At 44.8% G+C, this 15414-nt stretch overlaps 1 protein-coding gene across 2 annotated transcripts; it reads left to right on the top strand.

Moving 5' to 3' along the window:
- The first annotated feature begins 989 nt into the window (after window positions 1-989).
- Window positions 990-13388, top strand: LOC146557482 (calmodulin-1). 2 transcript variants are annotated; one of them, XM_085248090.1, is made up of 6 exons: window positions 990-1132; window positions 5782-5812; window positions 6555-6698; window positions 10445-10551; window positions 11439-11574; window positions 12291-13388. In XM_085248090.1, exons 1-6 carry the CDS (start codon window positions 1130-1132, stop codon window positions 12317-12319), a joined length of 450 nt encoding a protein of 149 aa, XP_085104216.1. In that variant the 5' UTR covers window positions 990-1129; the 3' UTR covers window positions 12320-13388. The 2 variants fall into 2 exon arrangements, with proteins under 2 accessions (XP_085104216.1, XP_085104217.1); XM_085248091.1 differs by lacking the exon at window positions 990-1132.
- Window positions 13389-15414: the final 2026 nt, after the last annotated feature.

Raw genomic sequence — 15414 nt, 5'->3', positions numbered from 1 at the left:
AAATCTCCGGCGTCAACCGGGCTTCCTACACTGGCGGTATCCTTCCGCGACTGCAAACTAGTACCCATATTAGTAAAACATACCTGCCCCTAGAATAATAATAACAATGTAAATCCTGAGCTATAGCTGGTAGCGTCAAAATTTCTTGTAATTTTTACTTTACAACTCGTCATTTTATAAACCCAGTGAAGTTGCCAGACTTCAACTGTTCCGATCTCTTTTTAATTTAAAGACACAGTATGTTTTTTACCACCACATCGTGAGTTTTGAACATTGAATGCTAAACTTGTTACCAATAATAAAATAAACTTTTGGCTAACGCTAATTATCAAACTGTAGGAAAGGTTTTTACAGTGTTTCCAGATAAGTATTAATCACTGGAGTTCGGTCAAACAATTTACTAGTGCATGCTATCCTCTGAAATGTGGCCTCATCTTATTCTTGATAAAGATGAAGGTGTTAATGGTTTGCTTCACACTCCTTCTTTTCTACTTAAAGTTAATTATGGTCTTTATATGCATCTTAATGGCTCCATAAATAGTTGGGCTTAACTTTAATGTGCTGCTTTACTGCTGCTTCATTCAGTTATTGCCTAAAAGCTCCCAAGGGGAACTAACCATGTAAATCTATAAGCAATATTAGTCTGCATTAGTCAGCAAACATCCAAGTGAATAAAAAGTAACATCTAGAAATATTTATTCAGATCATGTTTACTAGCAGGCTCAGAATTTCAACAACATGGGCAGCGGTGTTTGTCTGCATCAAAAAGAAAAACAACAACACAAAACGTAGAATAATGTGTAAAATAACTGCATGTCTGCCACATCCCAAGTTGTGTAGTTTGACACGAGTGCAGGGACGCTCTCTCCATGTACTGCAGGCGTTTTGGCCCCAGTGATTGACGTGTCCACTGCTGGAGGCCCGCGTCGCTGTTGCTGCTGCAACAGCCCTGAATTGAAAATAAGGAAGTGAGTGATCAGTGCTAGTGTGGCGGAGGGATACACGAGGCAATCCCCATTCTAACCACGGCCAATACACTCACTCCTAACCCGCCAGTGGAACTCCATCTAAGGAACGACTACACTCCTAGTCTGCCTCCACAGACCAACAAGCACACAACCCATCCAACATGGTATGTATTGTCATTCATTCCGTTTAGTAGGGAAATGTGTTTTAAACGTAGGGAAAGCCTGCTTATTAGAAGCGCAAACCTACCATACGTGTATGTTTACTGTTTAGTCATTGATTCCTCTTATCAGCTATCCGGTTTGCGCGGAGGAGGCGGAAAACGCCCGCCAGGCGCATTTTTTAAGCTAGTGCATGGGGCAATATGAAGTACACTATTATGTGTTTTGTCTGTCCGTTTTAGTGACTTTCTAAATGGAAATACTGTCCACTTCCAAATGGGTTTGCTTTATGCTTCATAACTGCGCAATTCACACAGCATTATTGGCTATTCGGCTATACGGGGTCAAGTAGCCGCTGCACGGTGCATATCGAATTAATTCTTGGACTAGTTTAACGGTGTAACTAGCAAGCTATTCTGGGTTATTACGGCATAATTCTGGAGCCACGGGTGAGTTAGGGTGCGTTTTTACAATCCGCCTGAGGAGCACACCTTACCGAGAAGCACACCTATCGTTCGGAGAAACGTAGCCGAGCCATAAAGCGCTGTTTCCCCAGCCGGGAGAAGCGTGTTTGAACAGAGAAGCGCGGTAAATTTCGCAACGTGAACGCAGCACTGGTAATTAGAAGGAAAACGAACCGGCTGCGTTTGCTTCTCCCTCCCTCCATTTTTCTTTCTTTCTTTCTTTTTTTTAGGTTGCACCACCTTGTTGGTCGAGCCGAGCCGTGTCATGATGGGGAACGGTTGTTGTATCTCGTCAGTGTTCCGCAACGGAAACTGACCATATTTATGTAATTGCAAGGTTATGGCTACATTATACGTGTCATCCCGGCCTGTAAACAACCACTAATAGACGCAATTCCACCTTTAATGCATGCAGCCTTTACTGGTGGTTTATCGTAAGCGGGGTTATCTATTTGTGTTATGGTGGCTGATTTGCTTGGCTCTTTGCAAATTTTTCTCGATGTTATGCAAATGTGGTGCCTGTGTGAGTTGTCCAAGAAGCTCTTTGTGGCGCTTGGTCACCGCAAAAAAAAAAAGAAAAAAAGGCATCAGCAGCTGGAGAGTTCAGTCGACTTTTTCCAAAACCAGATGTTGCGAATTATGGGAAGTGGCAGGCTTGCACTACAGAATGCAGTAACCTGAATTCTGTGAGGGGGGGGCAACTAACAATTTTCACCAGATCCCTGAAGCCACACACACTCTTGACATCTGCAACCAGCTAACGAGGCAGAGCCTCTCTGCTGGCTGTGAGGAGAAGTTAACAAGTGGAAATGATCTGGATGTGGAAAAGAGGCCTTCGAGCTTAATCCATTGATTATCGGGCTTGATAGCTCATTAATGGCTCAAGGAGGTCAAGAAGCTGTAGACCTCCTCCAGCCCCTTTGCTGCAATCAAATACCCCATATATGGTAACAAGCTGTGATGCAGTTTCATGTTGCAGCGCAGTGCAGTAATTGGAGTGTAAAGGGGAATAGTTGTCCCCGTGTATCAGCCGCTCTGAAAAGTTTAATCCACGGCCGTAAGCCCCCTTGTCTGCATCAATACATGCGCTGAAGTGGAAACAGACTCCCCCATTGAGGTGGACATATCGAATATGTAGCGGGACCGGGCTAAGGCCCTATCCTGTTCCTGTTACGCGCTTGCTTGCTGATGCATGTTTAGTAACTCAGTTGACATCCTATCCAGTGCAGTGAATAATTTATACGCTTGCCGACAACACCTAGCCAGGTCCCGTGTTCCCAGTGTTTGGCGGAAATGAAGTACAATGGAGTACCCGGTCACCTGCCACCACCAGCCATATGGTGAACGGGCGCCCCCATTGCAGGATGTTGGGAGCCTGGTGTTGTTTACACCATCCTCACTCCCATTAGACACAGCTCGGCCCTGAGGCCTCGCTGTTCTTTTTCTCTTCTTTTTTTTGTCCAGCCTCAAAGAGAAGAGGTGTTAAATGCGCTGTGGAGCTCAGTGCTAGTATAGAACAGGACCGTGTGTGTGTGTGTGTGTGTGTGTGTGTCATACCCATCTGTCAGACTGACAGCTGGTTCTGCACCTTTCACTTGGTGAATGCAGAGATGCTAGCTCAGGAATTGTTAGGGCACCTCGGTGACAGATGAGCAGCAGCAGAGAAAAAAAAATGCACATTAAACATTGATAACAGGCTGTTAAAGAAGAAGATGATAGTTGATGGTGTTCTCTTGCGCTATTTTGCATCCCCTATCTAATTAAATCAAGTATGAACATAGGCGAATGCAGTGTTTGTACAAGCCTGATATGGAAGAAAGTGAGAGCTAAAAGCTATTTTACGCTGGCCCAGGGAACTGTCTCCTGCCTCCCGCAGTCCTGTTTGGAGTGCATAGCTAGGGCTGACTGCCCAGGCAACAGTGGGAGTGGTTGACCCACTCGTGCCAGTGAATTATTGCCAGCAGAGCACACCCCATCCCCAAACAAGCCATTTTTAACACCGGAAGCCTGGCAGCAAACATGGCTGTCCATAAGACAGTGAGGATGGTGAATCATTGGGAGTTTCCTCTCAACAGTATGCCACATATGGAGAGAGAAGAAGGGACACACAGAGGAGAAAAGGTCTGAAGGAGGAAATATTGGCAGAGGTACAAGTGCCAGGGAGAGGAGGAAGGACAGGAAGAGATGGGTCAGTAGTGAGCCCAGTGGTGCTGCGGCACCATAAGGCCCCGACAGCTTGGGCCTAAGCCAGGAGAGGTTCCATAGTACTGAGTCACCAGTGCCCACACCCTGTCCGCTTAGAGAGACAGCAAGAGACAGCACAAGCAACACAGCTTGACAAAGAGGGTGACTAAGGGAGGACTGGAAGGTGGAGTCATGAACACAGTGAGAAATTCACACAGGGGTTAATAAGGGACGAAAAATGTAAAGAGGAAGAGAGCAGCAGCAGAACTCAAATACAAAGATGAGACTGAGAATATCGGTCGACCCAAGTGGCACGTCAGCGTCGGGGAGGTTGCTTTTGTCTCTTGACATTTCCTATTCCATCAGATGGAAGTGGAGACAGGAGGAGGGCAGAGGCAGGGAGGAAAAAAGCAGAAAGAAAGAAAGAAAGAAACGTGTTCAGAGCAGGTTATTGAGTCAGGTCAGCTAATTGTACGAGTGCTCGCGAGGTTCTTCGTGAACCCCTTGCTGACTGAATCGATCCATCCCCAGCCTGCTGCTACTGCTCAAGCCGTGAGGCTTCTTTCTTTGGTGAAAAGTTAAAGGTCATCTGGCAGCACATTGTGTGGTGATCTGCTAAATCGTATCCAGTCAGAGCAAATGTATGAAGCAAATTTGATTTACTGGTTTAACTGAGAAAAACAAGATACTCTCACTCCCAAATGTGAACTTCACAAGGGTCAAATCGCCATAGCTACGGCGTATAGGTACGACCTGGAGGGCGTGTTTGTCTGTACCCAATGCAAAATTACATGTGCAAACACATAAACACACTGATGGGCTGCAGGAATTCGCTTTGAGGCATAACCGGCTACTCTGACTAATTCACAGGAAACATGGGGGTGGAAAGTATTGGTGTTGAGGAAGAATGCTATTAAAAGGGACTCTGTGTATGTGTGCGCCCTAGCTTACTCTTCCATGTTTGTCTGTGTGTGTTCCTTCCTTGCTGCCAAGCACAATGATGTCAGAGCGTTCTGTTAACAATACTAATAAAAAACCCAAAATCATGTTTTATAAGGCAGAGATTGGAGTGTACCGGTGGGAGTTATCTGCACCAGTAGCTTTGTATTCACACTTTTACAGCTGAAGGGGTTTGTTTGAAATCGCTGGCTCTTTTTACAAGCAAGCTTAATAAATCTATGTAAAAGGCGTGGTGGTGGATGCTCGGTTTCAAGCCATTTAAAGTATGTGTGAGTCACTCTGAGCTATTAAGACAGCTCCAGCTGGCACAGCGAGCAGGGCTGGGAGGGCAACCAAGCCGGGCCAACCCGCCAGGCCATTATTCTTGTTACTACGGTTATGGAAAACACGCCGGCACTGATATGTCCTGAAACAACCCCGCCTAAACTTTGACTCCTGGTCTGGAGGCAGCACTTAATCAAATTTATTGCAGTATCTTGTTACCCAGCAGTCCTCCTTGTGAGCACTGCTATGGTGTAGCCTACTTTTATACACGAGGACGTCAGTCTTAGGGAGCCACTCTTCGGCTGGAAATTACATTTCATACATCACCTTCATGTAGTGCTTTTATGTGTTAGCTCTGTGCCAGTCTTACAAATACAACCTTGACGGTATGACGGTAAGCCTCCGCTCTCACTGTGAGCAAAACCTGATTACTAGCTTTTAGCGTCAATTTTATAGCATTACATTTGAGACTTACTGCCATGTAATTGGCAGTTAACTATTATATGAGAGAACAAAACACTATTTTGATAAGAAATATAAGGAAACCCATTTGGAGTATTGTTGTGGGTAGGTTTTGGCAGCCCCAACAGGAGCTCCTAGCTGAAGCCAGCCAACCCCAGAACACTGTGGCCAGTGTTTAGCTGTGTGGTGGTTGCACGGTGGGGATGATGAGGAATGTAATGACAAAACTACTTGGGATTTGCAATCTTTGCCCTGTGACTAAGACTTGTTTGTTTGTGACAATAACAATCCATTCTCCCCCCCCCCCCCCAACCACACAGGCTGACCAGCTAACAGAGGAGCAGATTGCAGGTAAGAACAAGCAGGTTTTCCCTACTTCCCCTTTTCTCTTGGTGCGATGTCCCCTGTGTACTAGTGGATCACTTACATGCTGTAAAGTTCCAGAACTGAGTAAGGAAATGTCTCCCATTAGCTGTTCTGGCAGTTTCCATGTTGCTTATAGGGAACATGAAGTGAAAGAACATTGAAAGATTCGGCACCCGCCCTCCCTCAGCAGATCATTATCATTTCAAAATGAACAGGACATAAGGGGAAGAACTATTTGCAGCAATCATAAGTCAAGGCTGAAACCCGTGCAGCACATAGACGGTTTTAAAGCCAAGCTTAGGAACAGTCTCAATCACTGAGGCACCTTGATATTCTTAATAATAAATGATGGGAAAAAAGTGAAAGCTGCACAGTTTCTTCTCACTCAAAGCCCCTCTGTGGCTAATTAGCTTGTGTTAAGCCTCAAGGCTGATGCTCACTATTGCCTATTTTCAATCTCTGGATGGGTTTTTATGGCCTGTAGTTAAGAAGCCTGCTCGTTCAAAAGATAAAAACAGACACGCTGGCTTTTTCCCACTTCCAGTCTTCTGAGTCTTATAAGACTTCTTTGTGCAGTCAGAGCTCGGCACACGTGTGCATTAGCTTTGCAGGTTAGTTGAGAATCAGTTGACCTTTCTAGACCTGACCGCAGCGTCCCAACACAACCTATTCTCTAACTGCACAGCAACAGCAATCTAACTGGCGCTCTCACCTCCAACCCCCACAGAGTTCAAGGAGGCTTTCTCCTTATTTGACAAGGATGGTGACGGCACCATCACCACCAAAGAGCTCGGCACCGTCATGAGGTCGCTGGGCCAGAACCCCACAGAGGCTGAGCTGCAGGACATGATCAACGAGGTGGATGCTGATGGTCAGTATACTCACGCTTCATTTCTTGGCATTAGACTAACAAAACTGTGTAAAGTTACTCATTACAATTATGATTTGTCAGTTCAGTACATGCCTAGGTGCCATATAAGGCAGTGAAGTTTTCTTGATTGGTTGAAAAAGTACTACCCTAACTTTATGTTGACGATTATCACTTTTATTGAGAACATTTTTTTAACCCCGTCTTTGTGCCATAAGGTGAAGAGTTTGTGTTTGATGTGATAATTGAACAATAACGTTTTCCAAATCCAAAAACAATATAGGCGACTAGAATGAGGGATGCACGTGGATGTTATTTGTGGTACGGTGCGTCCAGGCTACAAAAACAAGACTTACGTTCTAAACCAGGGAGATGGGTTTGAACATTTGGGTTAATATGATCCTTTCCTGTAACGGCCCCACTTTTAATCAACAAAATGACCGGTAGCTGTCATTCCCAACAGAGAAGCAGCAAAAATTACACAACTGCGACTCATTTGCCTAAATACAGTTGGACATAATTTAACTGATTTTCAGGAGTGGGACTTCACCTCCATGCAGACCCCTTCTGGTTCTGTCTATATGTGGACCCCACCCCCACGCTGCACGCTGTTCGTTGTTGTTTTGGTGGCCCACCCACACACCCACCCTCTGTTTTTCAATTCATTCACTTCTTGTCAGTACATGGGGATCTGCATCCAGTCCCCAGACTGCAGCCTCAATTCATGTTCACGCCATCTGCCATTCTGTACTAGAAACACTATCAAACCTAAATGAGGATGTGGTCCCAGCTAGGGAAAAGAGGACTAACTGTTTGGAGATTTGTCTGTTAATTTGATTGGATGGTCTAATGGGGTGGGTGGGACTTTAATTTCTAGTTAACATTTCATTGCGTGACTTTAGCGATAAAACCTCTGTTACAAATGGACGAGGGATTAGTTCGACCATCCATTACGGCCCTTTCTCGAAACACATCAGCGGTGCTGTTGCCCACGTCCCTCCCTTTTCTGCCAACTGTCAACCAACTGTCCAAGCCAACTGTCCGGCCAGCCTTATCTTTAGATGACGTATCCTCTCTGTGTCAGCAGTTTAGTCACCATGCGTTCAGCTCCATCACAGTTGTCAGTGTCACGCATATGGATGTGCACGAGGAGTGTTCAGTGCTGGTGAGTGCTGTGTGTCGAAGGCTCAGCGTTACCGAGCCCATGTTGAACCACCGTCGGCTGACATAATTCTCTTCTCCTGTGCATCCGTCCCTGCGCTGCAGTGTGAAACAGACATAGTGAGACAGCAAACTGAGTTAGAGGACAGGAATCCAAGTTGTTGGCTAGTAGCTCAAAAGTTGGCCGTCCTTGAGCTGCACAGGATGTTAGCTTTCAGTGGGGCCTTTACCTCAGTGCTGCTCTGTCAGCTTATAGGATTTCGTAAATGGGAGCACATTGATCAGGAGAAATCAATTGCGTCGCAGCTTGGCTGCCCCTTTATTGAAACGTCCTCCCACAATCCTTGATGCCCTCCCCTTCTCTTACACCCAAGAACGAACACACACACACACACACACACACACACACACACACACACACACACACGAACATCCCCTTGTTCTGCCTCTGCCTCCCTTGGCTGATGCAATCTAGGTCAGACAGCAGTGAAGCTAGTAATGGAAAATAAAAGTGGTTACATAAGGCCTCTCTGCGCTTTGCACATCCAGTACCCACATCAGCAGCCATGGGATGTCAGCTGGCCCATTGAAAATCAGCTTTATTTACCAAACAAGGAGGCTGGGGTAAAGAATTACAACAAATGGAGACAGGATGGAAGGCTTTAGCTAGAGACGGCACTGTGTCGGTGTGGTATCAGATAGAAATGCTGGTTTTTAATTCGCCACCGCACAGAGTTGAGCACGAAAGCATAACCACACATGCTGTAAAACACCCGGGAGCTATTATATTCCTCAGCCTAAAAGAAGATCACATCATGTTTAAGACAGGATAAAAAACAAGCGTAATTATGAATTAAAATACAAGCTTTAGCTGCAGCACATCACTCGTCATCATTACACAACCCGACCCTTCCTTCCCGGCTCTGGGATGGACGCTGGCTTTATGATGCAGGAAAATCCAATGACCACACACAAGTGTCGAGATGCCTCAGCCTTCTATAGTTTGCGTCAGCACCTCTTATGTGTAATCGCACCATCTCCCACTCGGTTCACTCCTTACATTCTCTCCTCTTCACATCTCCCTCATCTCCAGCTCCCTCTCTGCCACCCACTCACTCCCTCCCTCTCTTTTTTTCTCTCTCTTTATCTTACCACCCTTTTCTCTTCCTCTTCCCATCTGCCTTCCTCCCTATCTTCATCCATCTGCTTCTACCGTTCTTCCTCATTTGCTGTTGCAGCTGGCCTGAGGTGCAGCTGTACAGATATCGCTCAAGGGCTACCTCTCTTGTTATTTTCCCCCTTGGATTGTGGTCCCCCCCCCAATATCCATCTCTCCCAACCCCCCAGTGGCAGCATGTGTTTTCCCTTCGGTGCTGCTTGATGTCTCTGTGTTAGATAACAGGTCCTTAGACTGCTACCGCAGGCCATGAGATCGCCATCTGCCCCATCACATTACGACATTCCTTTTTTGATATACACGTCCATCCTCTTGTTCACTCTTTAGCTCTCCCTCTAAGGCATGCTCTGCCATTGGTTAATCTGCCCACAATCCCACCCCAGGGCTAATCCTCATGGTTACTTTGCCCTTGGTGTCCCTGACCTTCATTTCAATTCCCTCATAAATTTCTGGGTATTTTTTGTCACTTGTTAATGAAAATACATTTCCCATAGTTCTTACTGATTCTTCAGATCTTGTAATAGATCTGGAGATCTGTTACGTCCCCCACCAGCTTTCCCAGCCTCCTTCTTATGGTGTTATTGGTGAGCCACTAAGCTCCCCATAGAGCCTTGCACTGTCAGGAATGTCTGATCCTTTGGTAATCCTGTCTTGACAACACCTACATGGATATTGATCGATTTGCACACACATGCATGTGTCACTAGCATAGCAGCTACCATTAGCACCATCTGGAAAGCCATCGCTGGTTCACGTGTGCCAGATATTGCACTTTTTCTGCAAACAAAATAGTAGATATTTTACAGGGAACAGGAGCAACAAAGATGGATAGGAGGGACGGAGCATCCAGACCTTTTCTCGTTCTCCCTCCAGCCTCAGTTTGTGACTGTGGGGCCACAAGAGATCTTTCGATACATGCAGGCTCCTTGAAGGCAAAGCTGCACAGTACACTAAATGTCTGCATTATGGATGACTGCCCATGGGTCCCCTCACTGCAATCCTGCTGCGTTGCTTATAACATACGCAACATTTTCCAAGGGCTTCCCCTAAGGAAGAAAAGGAAGCACATACATACACAGAGTCACCCTCACACATACCCCCCTCCTCCTCCTCCTCCTCCCAGCCTTCAGTAGATATGTTTAGCACAGCAGTAAAGGTGTATGATAAATTATTTTTGAACTGTTCAGCCTCAAGCTTCACTGTCAAAAACATCTTTGAAGAGCAGACGTGGCCTAAATGCTAATATAAATGTTTCTGTAATACACAGCAGCAGCAGAAGGACATAAATGAGTATTTTTGTGCTTTTCATCAGCTAAATGCTGCGTTGTATTATGTCTACTTATCAGTGTTTGCTTTTACGTAATTGCAGTTTTTTGCTGATTAAACGCGCCCCGTTGATCACCCATTGCAGGTAATGGAACCATTGACTTCCCAGAGTTCCTGACCATGATGGCCAGAAAAATGAAGGACACAGACAGCGAGGAGGAGATCCGCGAGGCTTTCCGGGTATTCGACAAGGTAAATAAGCTTTTAAGAGCATCATTAAGGAATTACAGCACAGCGTCCGTGCTTTCCAAGCTGAAGTTTTGGTTTTGGTGGAACAAGAGGTCGACGGATTGTTAAATAAATGGTAAATGGCCTGTATTTGTATAGCGCTTTACTTGGTCCCTAAGGACCCCAAAGCACTTTACACATAATAACAAATAAGCCCGATAATTCAGAGCAGGGAGAGCTTTTTGTTTTCTTTGCCTTTTTAAGATTAGTTTTAGAGGGGGAAGAAATGCAGCAAATGCTTTGGTAACGCAGGGACTAAATGGCATTTGGATGCATGTGGTATGCGCCTTAACCTCTTGGTTATTAAGTTGCATGATAATGTAAATTTATTACAGCAGGCCAGGCTAATGTTCAATTAAAGCAGAGCTATTCTATTCATTTCCAGCTCAGTGGTTTTTATTTTGGACTCTACTACAGTAGCGTTAGACAATCCACACAATAATCCTTAGTTGTCTCGTTCTTGGCCGTTGTGAAGCCCCTCAGTTTCTCCTCTGTGTGGAACAAGCTGCCTTTCTTCCTCCTTTATGTCAGCCTTCTTCTGATTGGCTGCCCTTCCTAAACAGAGTTTGAACAGCAGGTGGGTCAAACTTTTTTGAGATGACCATATTGGGAATATCCTATTTCTTTGACATGAAGATCCAAGAATTGAAGACGAGCATCTCCCGTTGTAACAGTAGCCTGTATGTGACAGAAAATAGACCTGATGCAAAGAAAAGTCGTCTGTTTGTTTACTTCCTGCTTGCGTAACACCTTCTCCTTACTTACTTACTCCATTTTTACCTGAGCAGTTGTCAGCCTGCAGGGTATTTGTTTTACCGCTTGATGCGATTGTTCCCGTGCTCCGTTTCTAGGACGGAAATGGCTACATTAGCGCCGCAGAGCTGCGTCACGTCATGACGAACCTGGGAGAGAAGCTAACGGACGAGGAGGTGGACGAGATGATCAGAGAAGCAGACATCGACGGAGACGGACAGGTCAACTACGAAGGTAAAGGACTGTGACGAGCGCGAAGGAAAGTGCATGCTAAAATGTCACGCTACACAAATAGCTTTAGTTTCTAGGCCAGGGTGCGAGCTTTTATTAAACAGGGAGAACGGAGCGCTTCATTTGCCAAACTGTATTTCTCTGAGGGCGACCGCAAGACAAGCCAGCCGCACATTATATTAGTTATTAGATGGGGGGTATAGATGGAGCCTGCTGAAACAGAGATAGGAGAAAGCCATCCTCCTGAATTATCATCAGTGCGCCAGGAGCCTTTTCACTCTTTCTCCCTCGTCCTCCCTTCCTCCCACTGTTGGTCCCCTGGCACATTACACGAGAGACTGCGCTCATTTTCTAGAAGGCTGTTGATATATTATGAACAGTCCATAAGTCCTGGCTGCAAAGTGCCCTACTTCTACACTCCGACCGGATACACGAAAACCTCCTTTTATTTGTTCACTCTTGTCAATTTCACCATCACATTTCTCCCCAGCTGTAAGCACAACGCTCGAGCTTTTTAATCAAACGGGTTTAATGAGATGAACACGGAAGCTGTTTGGAAAGGGGACACTAATTAGTATGTGTGTTCTGAACCTGCTCAAGTTGATTAAAAAATTAATAAAGCATTGAACAATTTAGCAGGTGACTGCTCTTACTGGCTGTGCCAAAGCCGCACACCCAATGTCCTCATTGTCTCTTGTCCCCTCTCTCTCTGTTTGCAGAGTTTGTACAGATGATGACTGCAAAGTGAAGCTTGCCTGCCCCGTCCTGCCCCCTCTTAGAAGAAAAACAAACAAAAAAAGGATAAAAAAAAAAAAATCAAAATGTTTTACTTACCTCTTGGAAAAAATGTTCATTTATTCATACTGTTTCTGTATAGAAAATAATTGAATGTTGAAATAAAATATCCTTCTGTCCACACAGGAAAAATATAAAAACATACAAAAAATATCTGCATGAAAATGGTTAGTGATCCTGTCCCCTCCCCCCCGGAGATCAGTTTAGCATCAGTACTTAACAAGTAAAAATAATAACGACAAACCCTGTAACTCCCTTCAGACTAAAGCAGCAGCATTTGGTGAACTCCTTCCAGTTCCATTTGCTAGTGGTAAAGTCTGGGCTGGCCATCTCTTCTTTCTCTCTGTTTTCTGTTCTTCATGCATGCAGCTTGAGACCGGAGCACTAACCTAACCCTCCGACCCCTCCCTCACCTCCGCCCCTCCTCCGGGCTACCAGAGCGTGCTGATTCCACTATGAGCTGTCCTCTTGTTGGTTTGGTACAGTTTTTTGTATTTGGAGAGGAACTCTGTACTGTTAAGATGAGAGAATATAACAGGTTCTAACTCAAGCGTTAAAGTGGAACGGGACTTAATGTATGCTAGATAAAAAGTGGAAAAAACAAAACCCCACAATGTACAAAAAACATTTTCAAATGTTTGGCATGTTCTTTTGTTTTTGTTATGTTATTTGGACGGCCATCTTAGTAGTTGTGCGTCCCGCCCTTTGAAAGGAGGGGGGACTTAAAGAGTCTTACGGTGAGCTTTCTCATTTCTTTTTTCTTATCTTTCTTTTTTCTCGCTGAGATGCAGTGTCTGTCCTCTTTTCTTGCAAGAGAGAATCACTGGCCTTCACTTTTCTTCTTCTGTTTCTCGACTCAGACGTGAGCATAGTGAGGGGTGTACTGTGTTCGCAGCGCATGCTGTTAGGAGTGTCGGCACACCGGTCTTTGCAGATGTTCTTCTGAGTTCAGTTTACATTCATTCCAAGTTGTACATGCTAGTCTTTATTTCTTTTTTTCAAATAAAAGACCATGAACTTTATCGTGTCTTATGTCATTTTTCTTATGCTTGATTGTGAAAATGATCTATAAAGACAGCATAATGAGTCTGTATGTTGTTTACCGAGTAGACAAATGTGTCAACAATAAATAATTCTGATCATCCTCTCCATGTGCCGTGTCTTTGGGTGGTGCTGAGAAGGACCGGGTGGTGTGTGATACTCCTTTACATGGCGGTGAGGTTTACGGAGAGCGAGCGCTCGCAGGGGAGGGAGAGGCAGCAGGATGTGTTTGCTTTCCCGCTCAGCCGTGGATATACATACACATCCGTGACGCCTCTTCCCTCTCGAGACCCAGCTGGTTGCTAGGCAACAGGAGCATGCTGTAACTGGGATGTTGGGGGTTTTTGAAAAGGCAAGTGGGAGTTTGAATAAACCCTCCTGCTTTCTGCCAACGACTCCATGTTGGCTTGTCCTAGTAAGGCAAACCGGGCCACAGCTTTTTACACAACACGCACGGACAGAGGCAACGTAACAGGGAGCAAGCTCTGCCATGCCTCAGTGCTACCTAAAGGTCTGAAAGTAAAGCCAGACCTAAACTGTTTTACTATATTTGGACTGTAACGTCACCGTGTTTGGAAAGAGGAAAAGATGTGGCCGCTCTCCTCCCACCAGCATGCATGTCTGGCAAGCTCGAGCTTGATGTGAAGACTTGCCTTAGACATATACGTTGAAGAAAGAACACAGAGGGGTTGGAATCTGCTTTCAAAAGACAAAACACAGAATATTCTCTGCATACCTCACGTCATCATTATCTCTGCTGATCTGGTCTAAATTAGGTGGTATTTAGCTTCTGTGGACTTGCCTTGCACACGTTAATCAGATAAAAAAGGAAAGGGTGGGTAACAAGAAACAGCGCCACCCGACTACTGCCAGGAACTGGGAAGCCTATCTAATTACAGTCATGATCTTTTATTTGGAAGAAGACATAAACTCGGCTTTCCTGCTTTGCCCCTCCCTGCAGTATCAGATGAGCTAATAGCAACTGCTGCTCAGCTGATTGACAGCTGGGACCGTACCTCGGTTAGTCTGATGCTCCATCTGTGATTTTACTTTGAAAGGAAGATAAAAGAGGTCTTCATGAAGCCCATAGACCAATAAAATCATGAATGGTGGGATAAAATAATGAAAACAATGCGCTTTTGTGAAAGTCATCCTGCTGCTATAACATTAAAACTTTAGCATTAGTCTCACTTCTGTTACAAATTTTTTTTTTTCTTTAACTGAGCCGTAGTCTTTTTATTTCAACATGACATCCTTGGATGTGGAGCTCCTGTTTGCTACTATTATCAATTTCAACTATATACACATGTATATGTGTGTGTATATATATGTGTATATATATACACACACACATAGATATACATAGATATTCAGTTTTGTGTAATATTTATAATTAGAGCTATTTTGTTACATTTAGTACATTTAAAATATATTGTATTATTTAACTTCGTCTAGTTACTGTTCTTGGAGAAACTAATAATTTTCTCCTGGAATTAATAAATAAATAAATCTAATTTTGAAACTATGTTACTGTGTCTGCTTTAAGGAGACTCTTTGTGCCAAAAACATACAGCCAGATAACTGCTGCTTCTAACATGAGCTCTACAGTTTGATGCCCAGAAAAAAAATCCAGGCTCCTGTTAACCTGGTTTAATCAGCCTGATGTCAGAGGATAATGGCCAGACAGGCCATTCCTGTAACAGGAATAACCACTCCTTAGATGAGCAGAAGGGCACATCTGAATGCACAACACAGCAAATATTGAAGCAGACAGGCTACAGCAGCAGAAGACCGCACCAGGTGCCTCTACGGAAAACCGTGGTCTCAATTTTTGCTGCGACATTTAGATGCAGCGATCAGAGTTTAGTGTCAACAACATGAAAGAGCAGAGCCACCCTGCTTTCATGTTGTTTACTAACATGGAACGGTTTGGGCTACTGCTGGGGGTGTAATGTGTGGGGGATCTTTTCTTGGCACACTTTGGAGCCCCTCATCACCGACTGGGCC

Source organism: Mchenga conophoros, linkage group LG15 (genome assembly GCF_057382185.1).
Source record: "Mchenga conophoros isolate Kocher_MC1m ecotype Shallow Benthic linkage group LG15, M_conophoros_male_GT1.1, whole genome shotgun sequence".
NCBI classification, from domain to species: Eukaryota; Metazoa; Chordata; class Actinopteri; order Cichliformes; family Cichlidae; genus Mchenga; species Mchenga conophoros.
This window is presented reverse-complemented; position numbering and strand designations above follow the sequence as displayed.